The 21236-nt window shown below is 38.5% G+C and overlaps 1 protein-coding gene across 1 annotated transcript in view; it reads right to left on the bottom strand.

The window, feature by feature from the left end:
- Positions 1-218: 218 nt before the first annotated feature.
- The window catches only part of CTSC (cathepsin C), a 37793-nt gene continuing 16775 nt past the window's right edge, over positions 219-21236 (bottom strand). The window contains exons 3-7 of the mRNA XM_043579977.1: positions 17117-17283; positions 12637-12792; positions 7949-8064; positions 2354-2485; positions 219-1059 (exon numbers count right to left, since the gene is read on the bottom strand). Coding sequence (XP_043435912.1) covers positions 557-1059; positions 2354-2485; positions 7949-8064; positions 12637-12792; positions 17117-17283 — 1074 coding nt within the window. The 3' untranslated portion in view covers positions 219-556. The remainder of the gene's footprint in view (positions 1060-2353; positions 2486-7948; positions 8065-12636; positions 12793-17116; positions 17284-21236) is intronic.

Raw genomic sequence — 21236 nt, 5'->3', positions numbered from 1 at the left:
TCTTTTCTCTATGGCCTCTGGTTCATCAAACATCCAGGGAATAATTTTAGGGTTAGTCATTATTTGCCCTTATCATAAGGGTTCATAGTTTTTTTTTTTAGTTGAAATACACTCAAATTCTTATTTTTTAAGTACTTACATAAGTAATAACATGAGTCTAACTGAAGGGGCCAATGATGAAAACTGCTAAGCACACATATATGTCACCTAAACACTGATTAAAAACTTAAAAAAAAATTTAATAATTTCCATATTTTCTTGATTTTTACAATTGAAAAATAAATCTGTGTTCTCACAAAGAGTTTTAAAAATATAGCATGTTTGAATTACAAATGATTAACAAAATCCTGCATTTTGTTCCTGCATAGTAAAGTAGGCCAGAAGTCAATGGGAAGGTATATTCAAATCAAAGGCAGTTTTCATTCTAAAGGCAAAAATCTTCATAGGAATTGATTCGTAATCTTCTGCAATTACTACTATAAACGTCTCCATCTGTGATACACCAATCCCCTCTCATGACCGATGGAAGTCAGTAGGAATTGCTGGGAGGCATACCCTACAATTTAGGAATTGGTGTGGCTGCCACTGCTATGCTTTCAATTGCACACTCATCGGTTCCTCTGCGGATCCGGAAGTAACCATCTTCGCCCCAGCCAATGCCCCAGCTGTTTTTCACAATCCAGTAATCCATCCCAGACACTGGGTCAGTGCCATAGCCCACCAGCAAGACGGCATGATTAGTCAGCTCAAAGGGGTTGAAAGGGTCTCTCAGACCAGTGTGGTAGTAGATCCCCTTGCGGTAGTGGAGGAAGTCATTGTAGACTTCAAAAGCAACTGCCATGGGCCCATGGTGGACCAGTTCAAGCTTCATCAGGGCTTCGTTGCAGCCTCCATAGAAACCTCCCACATAGTGGTACTCGGAGGAGTAGTAACGGACGCAGTCCTCCTTCGGTTTGCATGGAGAGTCTGTGCCTGTGTAGGGGAAGCATGCCTCTTCCACCAGCCCAAAATCTTGGGCGTATTTTCCTGCAATGAGGTAGGGGAAGCCACCATCACAGCCTGAGGATGAATAACACACATTAGAAAGAGGCAGAGGAGAAAGTGTCCGATTTCCTATTTTTCCTTTTCTACTCCATTAATTTTTTGTTACCCCCAAGAGTTGTTCTTAGTTTAAATGCTACTTCATTCATCCATTAGCCACATAAGCTAACTACCCTCTCATCCCCATATAATTAACAGACATTTATTTGGCACCTGACATGGAAGGTAGCTATAATAGCTCAGTGGTTGAGTGGGGAGGCTCTGAAGCCTGACTATGTAGTGAAGTTCAGATCCAAAACTGTGAAGAATTTAACTTCTCCATATCTCTGTTTACTTATCTGTAAAATATAGATAGGAATAGTACCTTCCTCGTAGCACTGGTTACTACATGTAAAAGCAATAAAAGTTGGCTATTATTACTATCATTGTTAAATAGCCAGACACCGCAAGGTGGCTCTTCCTGAAGGAAGTCTTCTCTGACTACCTACTGCAAAAAAAGTCTAAATCAGGTCCCCATCACCTGCCTCCAGTCCTTACCTTATTATAAACATCCATTAACGTGTATTTTTTCTTCACCGTTCTTTTCATTACTTAATTTCTACCTTCCTCACTTAAGTGTAAGGTTCATGAGGATAAAGGGCTGTCTTGATACTTACAGTTCCCAGGGCTTAGAAGTTACAATGTTGGGGTTTAATAAGTATTTCAAAAAGAACAAAAGGCTCAATGACAAATAATCATTCCTGGCAGTTTCACTCTCTACTGGCCCAATCTGGTGTTGACAGAAAACTTTAACCTGAGAATGTTTCACTGTCAATCAGTTGCAGCTGGGCTTTCTACATAGATTACCCATGCCCTGTTCTGAAAGCCCACTTTCAGAATTTTAGTTTCCTCCTAGAGAGAAACCAGTGTTAGTATGGTTTTAATACAAATTACATTTTGGGGTGAGACTTTAGTTGGAACTGAAACTTTACTGTTTAGAAGCTGTGTGGCCTTCAAAATATTACAGAACAACTTTGTGTCTGTCCTGTTTATAAACAGGGATATCTACTTCTCAAAGTTTTGAGCATTGCTAGATAATGTCCATAAAAGGCTTCTAAGAGCTAGTGCTCATTCAGTACATAGTAACTAGTGACATTTTGCTGAATGGTGCAGTGAATTCCATGAGAATCACTCATGAATAAGTGATAGGGCCAGAACTTGCACCTAGGTGCTCTGACTACAGACAGTGTGCTCTCTACTACACTATCCTTTTACCTTTGCCAACAATGGCCTACCACACCCAGGTAAAAAGGGCTTGAAATACAACACTTACCTTGAGCGTACTGGCTGCAAGAGACAACCTCCTGAGGGCTCAAGATTGGGGTCTGAGTATTGTTGGTTAATATACGAATTCTTGCTTCTAGCATACCCATGGAAGCAAATGAGTAGCAGCTGCCACAAGATGCTGGTGATGGAAAAGCAAGATATATAACCCAAGAGAACTTTGAAGCACTTACAAAGAAACACAGAAATATGTGAGTGGAGAGATACAATTAACATATTTATATTGTGTGTTGCTGTTATTGTAAGAATCAGCCCAATATAGAAGATTCAATAGACAAACACTATTAACCTTATAGACAAATGTTAAGATGTCAGCTTTCAAAAGGCCAAGGTTACTCTATGGGGCTTTCCGGGAGAATATTTTAGGAGGCAAAACAAAGCAAAACGAAACCAAAAAACTCCTCTAATCTCTGAAAAGAATTTGGTACTATTCCTGGTAATCAAGAAATAATGTATGTCTGTAGCATTCTGAGCCATTCAGTTGAGAAAAACTATGAAGGGACACATGTGAGCTGAGCTTTTAAATATCTCCAGAGCAGCATTTTCTAAAGCTACTTGTTGGGTGGAATTAACACTAAGAATGGCTCAGGTATGGGTGTATTATAGAAAGTTCAATTTAACCAGGGTCGAGGAGGCAAAATACAACAAAGTCCAAGAAAGGTAAGAGAGTAATTATAATGACAGATACGGTATTTAAGGTGGCCAATGAGGAAGTAAAGGTATAAGGAATATGGAGGTAATGAAATTGAAAACAGACTGGTTCTAAGGGGAAAAGGGCAAGAGCAATACAGTCATGGTCCCTTGAGAAGTGTCACCCAGAGGAAAGAGGAACACAAAAAGTAGCTGGATAGAGGTAAGGGAGAAGGGAAAAGAGAACTGCTTTATTTAATACCCGGATGTCCTGGTGAAGACAAAATTAATTTATTAAGAAGCAAATGCTAGGGATATAGTTGCTCTTTCAAGAGAAAAAAAATGTTTTATTATGAGGTAATTTATATACCTCATATATCATTTTTCTACATTTAACAGGTGTGAGTAAACACATAAATACATTTAAGAAAATATGGCTCATGTGACAAAAATGGGATTTCAATTTGTTACATTCTAGAAAAAAATGAACATAGTTTTAGTATCTCTATTATACAGCCTCTTTCACCTCTGCCACTGACACAAATTCTACATAGAGTTAGGCTTGCAACAAATCAAAAATATTGGTATAAATGTAGTTACACACAATTGATATTATTCAACGTACTAATATATTATTTACCAAATTATTTGAATGGTGAGCACTCCCTTATGCACTAAAATAAGATTAATGAATAGACAATATTACATTAAAAAAATCCATTTCACATAAAGAGTATGTTGCCTTCTCTTTAATAAACCTGAAATTAGTAAAATTTAGTAACTGCCTTCCTTAGAGAGAAAAGTATCCAAAACAACATTATGTATTAGATTACTATCTACCGGGACACTGTTCTTCCCTTTCACCAGGTGATGCTGATTCACATTTGTCCCTGAGTACAAATGAAAGCCAGGATACTCTATGCTCAGCCCCTAACATCCTACACTCCAGCTGAATTACTTATACTGTTTTCCTCAAACTGAACTGTGAATTTCCATGAGTGTACATAAGAAATGTGCCTTCTTCATCTAGCTGCCTGATGCAATCAAGAAACTCAATGCGTGTTTGTAGAAAGAACATTCCAGTTACTAACAAGTGTATACAGATTTACATCCAGGGGGAGAAAAGTGACTTCATTGGTAGTAGTCAACCTTTATTTGTTTCTAAGCTATAAGGGAGGCAGAAACCTAGACTCTACTGTGAGTCCTCTCCAGTAGTTAAACAATACCACATGTCCTTGACTAGAGTCCATTAGAACTCTACTACCCTTTAACTGCTACCATTTCAGATGTTTCCCAAACTTGTCCCTATAAACATCTCAGATTTATCCATACCATATACTGCTTTTACTGCTAAGAGATCTCCTAAATGATGACGATTAGGACAAACACTTGGAAGAGGATCTTGAATTCACCTGGTGTAGTACCCACTTGATAATGTGTATGTTGAAACTCAGAGAGAAGCAATGATCTGTTCAAAGTCACAAAATGAATAGATGGCAGGTGCTAGTATCTAAGCATCTCCTAAGGCAGGTTGTGTTCTTTTCAGTTCATATGTCTGCATCTACTTGAAAGAATTTTCAAACTTTCTTTCCTGTCATCAAGTTACTAAATAGGCCAAAATTAACTTGAACATTTTGTTTTTGAAACCATCTAAATAATGCTATCCTTGGGACCCCTCTTTCAAATGAGAGTGTCAGAGAACTAGATCAGCAACAGTAAATAGATAAAGCCAGTGTTCTTTTCAAGGTACACTTGTAATAAATAACATCCCAAGAATAGGGAAATGGCCCCATTTTGATCATCCAGCATTCTTGGGCCATGGGTATCCACAGAAATAATGACTCTTGGTACTAACCATTGAACCTTCTTCATCTGACCATCTAGCACTGTGGGAGCGATAGGCCACATGTACATTCAAAGGCTCAGAATGTGCTGTTAAGAGAGAGAAACTGCAGCAATGAGGTAAGGACACAACCTTCTTCAAGCCATTGACATTCCCAGAATAATGTGTCAGCTGCCAAGGAAATTAATGCCTCCTTTCAAAAAGTTAAGACTAGAATGTAGACTTTAAAAGAACCATTATTCCTTAAGACTACAAGGCAACAAAGAATTAAGGGGGTCTGACCCAGACAGAGCTTTGCAGTAATCAAATTTCCACCAACTCAAAGAGCTAATGTGATTTCCATATGGTTTAACTATGTTCGGCTGCCCCTTCCCACAGTGGAGGACACACTGAACTAGTAAGGAATCAGGAGTCTTCCCCATCCCTACTCCATGACTCAGCTGTGTGACTCTGGGCAAGTCACTGGACCTTTCTGGCACTTCCTTTTTATCTTGTATGTAAAATGAATAGCGTGGAACAATTTCAGGCCCTGCGTACAGAGGGTATTTAGAACAAGACTTAAATGAACTAGGTTTTGGACATTAGAAAAACACTTCATTCCCTAAGTAATGTGACCTGAGAGACACCCCCTTTCCCTTTTGAAGGTGCAATAATAAAGACAGCACATAAGAGGGAAGAACAAAGTCCAAGTCTTCCAATTTCCTAGTTTCTCTTCCCTCTCACACTTAGACATAAATCTTAGCCACACAGCTGGTGCTTAAAGCAGCCTTCAAGTGTCAAGATAAAACCTCATTTTCCTCGCAATACTCCTTTTGTCACTCACCTTGATTTGCTTTCTGAATACAGCAAAGTTGTGAATTACCTTAACTTGGGTAATTTTGAATTCTGGGTCACCTAGAACACTGGTGTTCCTAATGTTAGTGGAATTTTCCAAGTAGCCCAGTTTCCCAGAAGAAAAAATAATTAATTTTTTCCCCAACCCAAAGTAAAGACAACCAAAAAGGAAGTCAAAAGAGGAACCTTTAAAAATTGCCCGTGTCTGTACAAATCATATTTATAGCACTCACAGAATATAGAACATGGGAGACAATGGTTTTTACCAAGCTATGAGAAAACCAGTGTCAAAGAATTCAGCTTTAAAAACTCTTAATTTCCTTCCCTTGCATTACTGTCTCATCACCAGTCAATTGTGTCTTTCTGGAAGTGAGTGGAACTTTTCTTTTTTTTTTCCTTTTGTTTTTTAATTTTAAAAATTTTTATGGCTTATTTTTGAGTGAGAGAGAGAGAGAGAGAGACAGACAGACAGACAGCACTAGCAGGGGAAGGGCAGAGAGAGAGAGAGAGGGAGACACAGAATCCGAAGACAGGCAAAGACAGGCTCCGGGCTCTGAACTGTCAGCACTGAGCCAGACATGGGGCTCGAACTCATGAACCATGAGATCATGAGCTAAGCCAAAGTCGGATGCTTAACCAACTGGGCCACCCAGGAGCCCTAAACTTTTCTTTTGACCTTCTCCTATGCCCCCAGCAAATTTTAAAAACACTACAAAAGCAGTTACCATATTATATTTTAATGTTTTTGGCTTGCAGATCTTGCTAAACTGCAAATCCCTAGGACAAGAGCTATATCAATTAGTCTTTATATCCTCAGCCGTTAAAAAAAAATCATAACACATTTGATGCTCTATAAACACCCTATAATACGGCAAGAACAACCATGTGCCAGGCCCTCAATAATCAACACTTGACGTGCAGTATTTACGTAATCCTCTCAGATAAGTATAGAGCATCTCTTTGATGACAGAGTAAATTTTAAGCCTCTCTGGACATCAGCCCTTTAATTTCACTCTCCATTCATTTCTCAATTACTTGCAAAGTTCTCTCATCCCCCATCCCTCCTTTGCAAAGAAGCCCTCCCCAGGAAAGAAAAAGCAGGGGAGAATTTTCAGGATCTCTTTCTCTAGAGCTGAAGAGTCCCAGAACAACTCGTGAAAGGAAAGACAAAGAGATGAGACCTCTGATGTCATTTGGAGTACAGGAACCTTGCTGGCTGGCTGCTCTAAGACCTGCTCAAAGATCTGTACACTCAGAAGACTTTGCCAGGATTCAGTGAGGATGGAATCAAAGGGCTGGTGGTGAATGCTGAGAAGTCAGGCTGATTATCATGGAATTTCTAGGAAAGGGGAAGAACAATTTATTTTGGGGTGTTATTAACTTATAATCCTCTCAGAAGACACTAATCAGAATGTTTCCAGACAGCAAATACTACACCTATTTTACAGTAACAAATCAGTCGTGTGTACTGTAATTATCTTCAAAATGAGCTTAGAAGCAATAAACCTGAGTACGGTATAAATGATTCTCCAAGTCACTGTTGGCTAAAATTTAGGATAACAAGATAATTTGCTATCAAGCACTATTGGAGGAAGAGTTATTCAATCTACTCATATTGTATCAAATTTCTGAAAATAATGGATAAAATGCAATTATGATGATACTTTTGGTAAAGCTGGGCTCCACAAGGTCACCACTCAGGAAGCTTGGTTAATACTTACCATCATATGTCCTGTTGACATAAAATGAATTAAAAAGGTCCTTACACAGCTCAAAAAATCTACTGTAACAGAAAAAAAAAATTAAGGATCTATTTTTCTGGGCTCATACAGTAACTAAAAACTAAACGGTGGGGAGCAGAGGGTGGAATGTGTAGGGGCAAATGGCCAAGGCAGATTCCACCAAAGCACTTACAGAAGGAAGACCAATTTCAATTCTGTGCAGTTCTTTGTTTCTGCATGAGTCTCTCCTACTGGGGAGAGCAGATGAGCTTGTCTTACTGGTTACTGATTAATCTCATTAGCCGCCTAGAAGTACTTGCAGAAGGCTACTATAGAAATGCTGGGCTCAGCTGGAGATTATCTATTATCTCTGATCTGTCGTGGATAAAAAAGGAAGGAGTGGCCATTGGCTATATACTTTCCATTTCTTTACTAAAGTGGATTGTGCCTGTTTCATCCCTGTATCCCCAGAATCAACCCGAGAGCCTGGTATATAGTAAGTGTTCAGTATTTCAGAATGAATAAATGAAAAATCAGACTTTTTTTTTTTTTTTACCTTGGTTTCTAACAGGAGTAACAAAATTGGTACCATGAACATTTCTCCAGTCCCAAGATGCTGGCAAATGTAAAAGCTTTTCATGTATTTCAGCAGTCAGTGGTGCAGGTTTGGGTCTAGGACAGAAATAATACATTTGACATCAACATATAGTCATTCCTTTGAGGATGATTTCCTAACCCTTAATTCCATGATTTCAACTACATGGCTGCCTAAAATCTACATTCAGGCCCAAGGAGCACTTGTCCTATCAATGTTTCAATTATACAACAATGTGTCCACTAGGCCAGTGTTTCAACTACACAACTAAGTTCTATAAATGGCTTTACAAATGGCTTTCACAACTGGTTTCTTTTTCAGGGTTAGCAACTTTCTTCTATGAAAGGACCCTGGTTATGTACATCATTGAGATGCTATTTTTAGTGTATTTCAATAGCTGCATTTTCTTAAACAGATTGTGACTAAGAAAGTAGACACATGGGAAGTTGAAGATGGCCTACAAAGGATACAGAGAAAATACAGGAACTACAGAGGTTTGACTCAGGAGATGGTTAGTGGTGATGGTGAGGTGGTTATAAAAGAAGTCAAGTAGCACAGAGATTAGAGATCAAGTCAAGTAGACAACTGGCTCCATAAACAACAGATGAAAATGCTTCATCATTACAGAACTGTACCTTATAGGATATGGTTGGAAAGCAAGACACAAAGAGAGGACTTGCCTGGGATGATGGATGAGGGACAGACACATCGTCCGGAAATGAGAAAACTGTTCTACAAGCTTCTCCATGTTAGCAATTTAAAACAAATAGCATTCCAGCTCTAGACACACTAGATTTCTTAGGCATTTTCCAGTCTGTGAAATGACTTCAGTGTTCCAGGTCTTCCTGCTGCTCCTTTTACCCCAAATGCCTGCTGCCTGCTGCTTAGAAGAAATCCCTTTAGAAGTTCTTCCCTAACTTCTACTTTAAAGACCACTCACACAGCAGCGTCTACCCACCAGCCGCCAAAAAAACTCACTTCTATGCTCTATCAACTCTTTAGTTAGGGCACTACTATTACACCTTGATAACATGTATCTTTCTGATTATACACTATGTGAATTTCTCATTCAACTTGGCATTGCCATATCACACTGTTCTAACTTTTCAGTGCTTATCCAGTTTACCAGGTTCCAATTTAGTTACTGGCAATGGACACAGTGGACACAATGGAAATGAAACAGAGGAAGAGGAAAAACAAAAACCACTCGTTAATAGCAATCATAACCTTCTGAAACTGTAAAGATAGCATATTCCATAAAGAAGTATCAATTTTTCACTAAAATATTAACTAAGCCAGGACATTGCTGGAAACTCTACGTGACAAGGAGATGAACTTGATGTGATCTGTGACCATATGAAAGACTGCATTAAGAGACATGAAACATATGGGGCACCTGGGTGGCTCAGCTGGTTGAGCATTTGACTTCGGCTCAGGTCATGATCTCATGGCTTTTGAGTTCGAGCCTCACGTCGGGCTCTGTGTTGACAGTTCACAATCTAGAGCCTGCTTCAGATTCTCTGTCTCTCTCTCTCTGTCCCTCCTCCACTCACACTCTCTCTCAAAATAAATAAATAAACATAAAAAAAAAGATATGAAACACAGAGCAATTACAATAACACAAAGAAGTTGTAAGTTATAAAACATACAACTTAGATAATGTCAATGGAATGACCAAGGTACATAAAAAAGCTATGCACCGCGAAAATTTTAGGGCAGGAGAAAAAAACAAATCAAGAAACGAATCTTGGATATTTCTTTCAAGATTTATAAGTAAAAATTAGGTGTGAACAATTTTTGGAAGGAAATAAAGTTTCCATGATTTTGCACTGCAAGGATAAAAGATTCAATCAATCAATACATATTAATTGTCCTGTATATACTTAAGAATACACTAAGTAATTTGAAAGATTAAAAAAGGAATTGGGGGCACCTGGGTGGCTCTGTCAGGCGTCTTTTTTTCTTTTTTTTTTTAAGGCTTATTTATTATTGAGAGACAGAGAGACACAGAATGCGAGCAGGGGAGGGGTAGAGAGAGGGGGAGACACAGAATCTGAAGTAGGCTCCAGGCTCTGAGCTGTCAGCACCGATAGGCGTCTGACTCTTGATCTTGACTCAGGTCATGATCTCATGGTTCATGATTTCGAACCCTGCATCAGGCTCTGCACTGATCCTGTGGAGCCTGCTTGGGATTCTGCCTCTCCCTCTCTTTGCCCCTCCCCCATTCATTCTCTCTCTCCTCTCCCTCTCAAAATAAATACACAATTTTTTTTAAAAGGAAATTGAAGTTTGGCAGCAAAATGTAATTTCTGAGCAGATATCTTAGGTCATACTGACCTCCTACAAATGGTCTCACCACTTACTAGCTGTCTGACATTTGTGAAAGAAACATCACAAGAACATCACAAAACTACAACTGACTCCTATTAAGATGGGTATAATCATACATACCTCAAACGATTACTATAAAATAATTCAAATATGGTAATGATTACCAAGTGCTTAGAACAGCTCCTATCTCTGCAAATCCTTAGTAGATTAAGCTCTTACGATAACTCCCATCATCATCATCATCACCCATGCCATTAAGAGGATTAAATATGATGTGGATACCTTTATTTAAGCGATTGTCTGGCACAAAGCAGGCACTCAGATGTTAACTTCCCTCTTCCTACCATGCTATAAGGCAGAGTATTTGCCTGTCAATGCACAGACAGACAAAACTAAAAGAATGTGACAACAGAAGCTCGATGATGTGAAAATGAAGAGCAAAAGCCATTTGTGAGACAGGTAAGAATTACAAACATTATAGGTGCAGCACACATTTTGGGCTCTTAATCATTTGGGTCTAGATTCTTTAACTTTGGTGAAAGCTCTGACCTCAGGGAGATGACCATAACCAATACTTTTTCTATACTTTCAGCAGTTTCAATGACTCCCTGAACCTCAAGTTAAGGATCTGAGAGTTTCTATTATGTCACTGGATTCTTAGAACTAATTTATATACAAAAATGCTACTGAAAACCAGGCAGCCAGACCACAATGTCTGCTTCAGAATTTTCCATTTCACTCAATTCCATCTCCTATCTCTAAACTTCTATGGAGCCGTAGCCACAGAAGCAGCGCTTCATAAAGCTAGCCCTTCTTTAAAACAAAGGTGGTTGGGTGGAGAGACAGAAGTGCCAAACACAAAAGAGTTCCTGAGAAACATGGCCCATGGCACATGGCAAAGGAATTGTGTCTGAGGCTCAGATGCTCAAACCTCTTTCTCTCGCGCCCCTTTGGATTTTTACTCAACAGTTCTCACTTCTTGTCTCACACACACACAATATAGTTCCTTCACTTTCTCAAACCTGGATACAACATGCTCTCTTCCCTAATTTCCACTCACCAGAGTCTCATGGGCTGGAAATTCCTTAGAATACACTTTGAGAAATACTGTAGGAGAGTCTTTTGAGAAAGGGGCAGGATTATCAGAGAATGCTATCAGTTAGATAGGAAAAATCTCTACCCAGAGTCATAATTGAAAAATGTCAGAGTATTAGGATTATTAGTCTGCAAATGAAAAAAATCAGAAACGCATTTTAGTTAATTAATTAGTGGCCCGTTCAAACAAAACCTGAACCAAAACTCTATAGAGATTAATAAGGAAATAATCACTGTATTCTCTGAAAACTGGAAAATGTTTTTATGTACCAAGGAAAAATTACCTACACAATTTACTGAGTCCCACTGACTCCTTATTGGTTTCCAGTTCTCTGCCCTTTGGTGAGATCAATTTCTCCTCAACAAGGTATGGCATCCCCGGAATAACCTTGGTCATTTAACAAATGTTTAGGGACTATATATTCTGATAGATCCACCTATAGCTTTGAGGAAATTTTTAAAAATCTACCAAATTTCTAATATAAATTCATTTTCTTAAAGTAAGAAATATGCCATGGAAGTGTCACTCCTGGCTGACGGAAGTAGACAGAAGTACACTGATAAATAAGGAGCAATTTTCTTTTTGCTGGACCTGATAATAGGGAGTGTTGAGATTCTTACAGTGACAAATCTGACAGTTCCTGAGGCAAGATGAGGGATATTTGAAACAAAGAGTGGCATGAATGGGGTTAGCTTGACAGCAAAGTTTTCAGTAACTGTGTGTCTTATTTTCTGAAAGCAGGTCAGGATACTGAATATAGGCACAAATTTAAAAGGCTTGGGTTAACCAGGTTAAGTTTATTTATTAGATAATAGGTAGTAACACAATCATAGCTGGGTACAGGAAGATGAAGCTGGTATTTTAAAGAATGTCTAAGAATGGGGACCAGGAGGAAAAGAAACCAAAGAGATGGGACTAGAGAGACAGGAGGTGGGAGGCTGATCCATAATGCAGCAGAGAAATGACAAAACCCTAAGCTGGCATGTAGAAAATGGCCAGGGAACGATGGCGGCGGCAGATGATGTGAAAGCCAACAGCCATAAATAGGACTCAGAGCACTAGGATGTATGTGAAAAGGAGAGAGAGAGAGATGGTCAGAAAAAAAGATAATGTAACAAACTGGAATGAGCAACAACATGGTGGGCAAACCAGGGAGAGCAGGTTGGAGGGGAGAGTGGCATTAAAATATCTTTATTAGCGATAAACAGATATGCTTTATTACCTTGGGATTCTTCGGCTGTGACCACCACCTCTCCTAATCATCTCTCTCAGGGTGAGAGTCTCATATTCCATGTATGTGGTTGCAGTCCAAGACTTCTGAATGGCATTGATTGCTTTCACAAAGTCATGGTTATATTGGTAGAGCCTATTAGAATAGCTAACAACAAAAATAAGACAGTCTCAGTTATCCTCTTTACAGATGTAATTAGACTTCATTAAAGTAGGCATCCTTATACTCTGGGCCTAAGTGGAAAGTGGAATAATATTTTAGGAAGGCAATTTTTTTTTTTTTGCTTTTTTTTTGGTAATGCAACTGAACCACTTTATTCAAATCTTCAAAATAATCTTTATTTTACATTTTTAGTATAAAAATCAGTAAGTTAAATGCACCACAGCTTAAAAAGAGCCATAACACTGAATTTCCATAATAGTCAATGATAATCCAGCATCACACAAAGAGAACACAAAATTTAGATAAACTGAAATTATCAGATAAAATAAAATCCAATTTCAGAAAACAAAAACCAAACCACTAGGATTCCTGAAATACTCAATCTTAATGAAATTTCACTAGACTCAAGTCATTTTTTCTTGTATCATATTCAGAGTATGAGCCTATTAATCCAGTTCAAGAATTTTTGGGAGCCATTAGTAACCGCATCAGACACTCTAACAATATATGTAACCAATTTTTGATCTGAAAAATCCCCTTAATTTGACTCTAACGTCATCAGGCTTCTGAAATATATCCTAGTCCTTACCCGTCATATTTTAAACAAACTGTTGTTTATAGCAGTTTGTGTTAATAGCTTTTGTTCAAATAGAGCTGTATTTCTGGCACCAAAGCAAGTTTGAGTTTGTTCATGTACGAAGACATGACCTGTAAGGAAGGTCCAAAAAGTACCCTTCACTTTTGCCTGAGGGAAAGCACATGTATACCAAGAGTCTAGAACTAGAATGTCTCGTATAAAATAAAAGTTCAAGTTAACAAAGATCTATGTGTAAGGATGTTTGATGAAACACTTTTATAATACTGATAGATTATAAATAACCTAAATAAATGTTCTAAGATAAAGCATTGATTAACAATGGTACTTCACTGACTAGGAGTTTATTCAGTAAAAATGTACAGGAGATTATTTACTGCGTGAAAATTAAAGGATATCTCACTAAAATAGAGTCTGGAGGTTTGGCAAGGGGAGCTCTCATGCCCCACCACTCTTCATCAATGGCAAATCCAACAGGAAGAGAAGGATCTTGCCAGTGGATACAACTTTACTATCCCATCAGGAGGAAGAAAGGCTTACCTCCTCCCCTGGCAAGGCCCAGCCAATGGGAGAGAGCCGCAGCTCAGCCAATGAGAAGCCACTATACTTCCAACTCCCAGTTTCCTGCATGACTGTTTTGTTTATCATAACCTTCCCAGTTCCCTCCTATACTCTATAAAAGAGCTTGCTTCCCTTGCTCTGCACACTTGTGTACGGTTTTTGCCATAGCTTGCTGGTCACAGTTGCAATTCTCTGCTATTCCCAAATAAAATCACCTTTTGCTGGTAAAATAACTGTCAGTTTTATTTTTAATGTTAACAAGTGATACGGAAGAGTATTCGCACTGTATATAAATAAAAAGGTAGGATATCAAATAAGTCTATATACAATCAACCAATTTTTGTGAAAATATACTTAGAGTATAAATACATTTTTAAAATGCCAAGGGGTGCCTGGGTGACTCAGTTAAGTATCTGGCTCTTAATTTAGGGTCAGGTCATGATCTCACACTTTTTGGGTTCTGTGCTGGCAGTGGAGCCTGCTTGGGATTCTCTCTTTCCCTCTCTTTGCCCCTTCCCCACGTGCTCTCTCACACTCTCTCTCTCAGAACAAATAAATTTTAAAAAGTAAAAAATAAAAGGCCAAAACTTGTTATCTCTGAGTGGCAACATAGAATCACTACCTTGCCCCACCCGCTACAAGTTTTACAATGCACCTTTATAACTTTGTAATAATAAAAAAAAGGAGATGACAGCATAAACTGTATATAATGTACATATAGCATGGCAAACACTATAACATAGGAGGCAAAAAAATTTTTTTACATATGGACGTTACGTTTACATCCTTGTTATTCAAATGTGGTTCTTGAACCCAGTATTAGCAGCCACACCTGAAAGCCCATTAGAAATGCAGATTCCAAGTATCCAATCCAGACCACCAAAATCAGAAACTACATTTTAACAATATGCCCAGGTGATTCACAATAACATTAAATTTGAGAAGCACTGGTTTCCCTGATCTCAAATGCTTGGGTATGGATATGGATACGGATATAAATAAATCTAATACACAGAGAATATGCTTACAAAGCAAAAAGACTGGAGAAGTTGATTAGTCATACAATACAAACATGTATCAAACCTATGTTCCAGGTACTAGGATTATGGATAATTATTTCTACTTAAGAAGATTCTGTCACTGAAGTGTGACTCATTATCCAAGACTTCCCAATTATGCAAAGCAAGATACACCTAATTTGAGTAACACCTAGGCATGTTGTGAACTGTTCTTTCCCTTTTTATTTAGATGTTCACAGAGGAATTATTTTGACATAGTCAAAGAAACCTGGGAGCACTGAAAATAATAAGAAAAATGTGCAACTACTTTGATAATCATGTGTATACATGTTTTTATCAAAGCTCTTTCCTTCTTGCAAAGTGTGAAACCAGAGAGTTATGATTATTAAACAGATTTTAAAACTTCCTGTATCTGGTTTCTGACAACACTAACAAAATAAAAACAAGTTACAGTTGTTTGTTTCTTTAGATACGAGGGCAAATTTTAAATTGTAAAGGTCTAGTTTGAAGTGTTTTCCACTGATGGGAGTCACTGTTGACTCTCAGGTATTCAAGAAGCAGTAAGTTAGTCCTGCTTTTCTTGCTTTACCCTAGCAACACATCAGACAGGGACATGTGCACTATACTAATGACAAGGTAGGTCTTAAACACTATTATTTTCAGTGTTTAAGATCCAAGGAAATTAAAAATAATGTAGTTTACTATGGGATAACAGTTCATTAAGAGCTGAGAGAGACCTTAAAGATCTCTTTAAGCATAGAGCAGAAGACCTTAAGGTCTTAAGCAGAAGACCTTAAAGCACAGTCCCAAATGCTCCTTTCACAGGTGAAGCGGAAGAGGTTCTGAGCATGCCAGTGAGTAGCTTCTTCATTAAGTGGGACAATGTTTAAAATACCGAAAAGAGCACATTAGTACACAGCACATCCCAAGTGGGAGAGGGAAAAGTGAACAGTTTAATAAGAAAAGTGTTGCTCAAGGATCAAGTCAAGCAAAGTAATTTAAAAGCTAAATTCAAAATGGAGAGGATGCATTAGTCTAGATCTTTATGAGTACTTTCCCAGACAAGTGCCACTTGTCCTCTTTAAACTCCTGTCCCCATTGTCTCTACCTCAGAACCACATCCCCAACTTCTCTACTGTAGGATCACTCACTGCCCATGTGGCCTGGCCTGGGAAAATTTATTCATGGGTACTTTTAGTGGATTTCACAACTAAATAAAACAGAAAAGGCTGCTACCAATAATACCCATTTATCTTTTCCTTCCAAATAACTAAAGTCTGAAATCTCTCATTTGTGTGATTCAGTTACTTAACCTGGACCTTGCTTAACAAAAACTTTAACTGCGTATCGTAAGTTGAATTGTGTCTTCCCAAAATTCATAGGTTCAAGTCTAAACTTCCTCGGAAAGTGATTTGGAGACAGGACCTTTAACAGGGAAATTACAGGAACATGAGGTCCTATCAGTGGTCCCAAACCCAATATGACTGGTGCACTCAGGAAAAAAAGAGATTAGGAAACAAACTGAGGGGTGACATGTAAGGACACAGTGAGAAGGTGGCTGTGTGCAAGCCAGGGACACAGGCTTCACAAGAAACCAAGCCGGCTGACATGGTGGATCTTGGACTTCTGGACTCCAGAACTGTGAGAAAAGAAATTTTTGTTGCTTAAGCCACTCAGTCTGTGACACTTGGTTTCGGCAGCCCCAGCAAACTAATACACTGCTACATCACTACTAAGAACTGTCAGTTCAGTTACTCACTGCCCTTGTTTAAAAGTTATGTTCAATTAGTATCACCTATGATTTGTTGCAACATAAACATTGGCATGTACAAGTGTTAAGCAATCACATGGCAATGATAAACCGCTCTTTTCTTTCTTTGGCACTGCAATTCTATGGTCCTTCATATAAATTTTCTTGAAAGCCATCAGTGGTCCATTACTCTTGGAAAAAATATTTTCTTCTCTCCATTCCATTACTCAACATGTTTTTCCAGTTAGGTTTTATATAATATGGCCTATGTTTCTATGTTAAATAAATTGTATATCATCAAAATAATGTTTTCCAAGAATTAACATAGACGCATCCTTCTACATACTATACAACTAAGTGTATTTTTCCCTTGTAACAACTCACTTTTCCGGGAGACTCTCAAGGTGTGCTGTGTTCACATTCACATTCTCAGAGGTACTTCCCACCTTGGTTCCCGTGAAGCAAGCCCAGTTCCGGCCCAGCACATCGTGCACCCATCCAGGCATGGTCTCCTGGCAGTAACTGGTTACCTTGCCGCACTCTTCTTCATACTGCAACCAAGTAAGGGAAGGAAACGTCAAGCAAATGGATCTGTGCTCATCTGTCAGGGCCCTTTTCCCGGCTCCCATTCACAGTCCTTTCATCTTGGGAACCAGCCTCTGCCAACCAAAAGAAAAAATGCACCCTGAGAGGTTACATTCTGAGAATTACTCTACAAAAGGAGGAGAAATAAACTTTTCTATGATTGCAGGAACTGACTGCCAAAAACAAAATTTGCATAACAAAACATTTCTGGGAATGAAAATCAGGGGGAAAAAACCTAACATTTTTAGAGCATCTGCCCCATGGCAGGCATTTTACAACAGTTTCCTCCTCATGTAGTCCTCGCTAAGCCAATGGGGAAAGAGCCTTCAATAAGCCCATTTACCAGCAAGTAAGTGGAGGCTCGGCTGAGAGAGGGTATGTAGCTCCTAAAATAACAGAGCAGTTACACGGCAGAAACAAATTTCTGTTCAATCTGTCAGACTATACTTTTCTACTCAAAGAAGATGTACTCCAGCAAACTACAAAAATAAAGGATGAAAAATTTCCATAGAACTAAACAAAATCCTTTTTCCTGTCAACCTCACAATTTATTAGGATAATCTGATTATGGGGGAGAAAAGTAACCTGATTATTAATATTCTCTCCATTATATTTCATTAATATGGCCCTTTGTCCTATTCCAATGTTAATACTGAACACCTATAATGTGATAGATCTAGGATCTGAACTCAAATACATAGGTTCCTGAGCTTACAAACCCTCATGTTATAACATCTCCTCATGGAGAAGGAAAGCCCAGAATGTGGGAGGAAGAAAGGGAAAATTCATGCTAAATTTCAATGAGGAGGGTCTTGGGCACAATTTCAGGCACTGACTTACTGGAACAAAAGCACAGAAGCAGTCAGATGACACATAAACAAATTGCCAGCAGTCAGCTGAATTGCAATACTTTTCTTTCGAAAAGTACATAGTAGGTTATTTTTGACTCTCAGGCTATAGTTTGCGAACTCCTAAAAAAACAGGTATCACTTTACCTGTGTGCAGGGGTTGGCAAACTTTTCTAAAGCCAGAGAAACAACATTTGAAGGCTTGCTAACTATAAGGCCTCTGTCAAAACCACTCAACTCTGCCACCGCAATATAAAAGTTGTATAGGAAACACAGAAATGAATGAAGTAGACTGTGTGCCAGTAGAATTTTATTTACAAGACCAGGCCCAAGGTTTGCAACCCCTGTGTTTAGAGGAATGCATGGGCTAAACTATACCTAGAGGTAGGATTACCTTTGCATCAGACTCTCTCTGAATTCAAATCATATTCACGAATGGAGTTAAAAATGCTTGGCCTTAGAATCCAAAAAAACTAGATTTGAACCTTGGGATTCACCACCCACTAAGCTATACAACCCAGGATAAGTGAGTATGGACTACTCACATAGATTTATACTCTGCATCCGTATTGGTGGTTCATGATATTGTGAAACCTGTCTATCCACAGCTGGCTAAGCATGTCTTCACCTGTGTGAGTTCAGCTTCCTGCTCATGTCCCTGCTAAAGCCCCAACTCAGGATGAGAAACACTGAAACAAGGGCCTTAGAATATGACCAAGCTGCAACATTAGAGGGTGTGTTGCATAAAAGGATCAGTAAAATTTATATTTATTAAAATCAAAACTACTATTTTTATAGATCAAAAGCACACTAATATTGGTACCTCATTTGATGGAATCTAAACCCCTTAGCATTCTTTTCAGTGTCTCTTTGGCACAGGCTCTTGATCGTGTTCCATTCTCTGCAGTGTGGTGGTCAGACAGGCCAGGTGGGGTTAAGCCAAGGCTCCCCCACCTCTGCCGTTTCAGAAAGCAGTCTGACAAGACTTTAAAGAGTTCTTGAAATGTACCTTACAAAATATGTCAGATACATATAAATGAAAAAAAAAATACTACACGTAGGAAGACACTCATTGCAACAGAAAAGTTAAAACCAAGAACTGTGTCCTAAATGTTCATGTATAAAAATAAAGGAGTATTATACGGCATTTTAAATGATAAATGTGAGTTCTATAGGACAGACGGCTGTCTGCTTCTATGAATGTAGTTTTATTGAACACGGCCAGGACCACTTGTGCACATATGGTCTATGGCTGCCTCCATACTACAGCAACAGAACTGAGTAGCCACCTTAGAATACCTAAGGCTCACAAAGCCAGAAATGTTTACTACCTGACCTTATAAGAAAAAGTTTATCGACCTCTGTAGAAAACCTAAGAAAAAAAATTACAAGATAGCACTTAAGTTGAATACAAATGCAAAGAAGTTTCAAAAATGGAAATAAAAGGCAAAATCAGTCTCTGGGTAGAATCTTCTTATTTATAAAATGAGGACTGCTATATACAATTATTCACTTTAAAAAATATTCTTGGGGTGCCTGGGTGGCTCCATCAGCTAAGTGTCCAAGTTTGGCTCAGGTCATGATCTCATGGTGAGTTTGAGCCCCACAGGGAGCTGTCTGCTGTCAGCACAAAGCCTATTTCAGATCATCCCCCTCTCTCTCTGCCCCTATCCCACTTGTGCACACGCATGTGCCATCTTTCTCGAAAAATGAATCAACATTAAAAAAAATAAATTAAAAAATTTCCTAAGAATGAAACTCATAGCCTACAAAGTCCTGGAAGAGGATGCCTATGAGAGATGGTCAAGGTGTTGTTAGAGGCTGTTAACACTCATCTATTTTGGAATTACTATTACACTTGAAAAAAATTATTTATAGAACTTATTGAGTATTTTGCTAAGGTCTTTCATTTATTTATCAAATATTTATTGGCCACCTATTTCTCAGGCATCAGTGCAAGGTACTAGGCACACACACATAAATGTATTGATGTGGCCCTAGCCCTTAAGAGGTTCACAATTCAATGAAAGAAACAAATAATTCATTACATCATGTGGTTCAAGAAGCTAACCATGCTGGAGAAGCCCGGGAAACTTCCCCATCTAGGCAGAATTTAGATCACAGATGAAATAACTTTCCCCTAATACCAAAAGAGTTAGGGGCATTCAAGTGAGAAGAACTGGGCCCCATGTTTTTCATCAGTGTGGTTTTGCTCACCTGGTTGGCACAAATGAGTCATAGTTACAAGCATCATGTCTAACACCAAATGAACTTTCCCTGTGATGGGAAGGCTGACTTGTTATTTTGATAGAGGGGGAAAAAATTCACCAAAGCATGACTGATTTTGCTGAAGTTTCTAACCACATTTTTTTAAGGACTCTGTATTTTTTATCAATATTATGGAACTATAGCACCTTATCAGTTCACATTTTGATAAATATCTTACCCATCACTCATAAATCTTCTAAGTTCAAGGAAACCGAGATAATATAGTCTCAGGGGACAAAATAAGAAAAGTAGTCAAACTAGAATTTATAAAACCAAGGGCTCTTCCCAATACCACACACCACTTCATATACTCTGTCTTTTCAAAAAGAGCTAGAGAAGTAAACATACTAGCCAACTCCAAAAACAGAGAGGAGATACCGACAAACCATGCAGCAAAGAGTTTCCATCTGTATCATTCGAGCCTCACAATGATTCCTTGGGATAATAGGCATCACTCTTTTCAGAAAGAAAAAAAAATTACATGCTTTGCAAAGTAAATGGAGAAGAGAGAATTCAAACATGGGTTCACAAGTTATAGGATCATTACTTTATTCACTGTTTCCTTTAAAAAAAAAAAAGTTGAAGATTAACAGACTCTCAAGAGTAAAGTCCAAATTGCTGTTCACAGCCCTGTAAGGGGCACTTACATTCTCTAGCAACCCTAATGGTCATTTTCTAATTCAATCTTTTTACCTTTTTTTTTGCCAAGGTTTTTTGATGGGGAGCAAAGGTCAAAGACATGGTCTTCAGGCTGGACTTCCTAGACTGGATATCCAGCTCTGACACTTACTGTCTGTGTGATC

This window comes from Prionailurus bengalensis, chromosome D1 (assembly GCF_016509475.1).
Source record: "Prionailurus bengalensis isolate Pbe53 chromosome D1, Fcat_Pben_1.1_paternal_pri, whole genome shotgun sequence".
Lineage (NCBI taxonomy): Eukaryota > Metazoa > Chordata > Mammalia > Carnivora > Felidae > Prionailurus > Prionailurus bengalensis.
The sequence above is the reverse complement of the archived record's forward strand: the minus strand, read 5'-3'. Positions and strand labels throughout refer to the sequence as shown.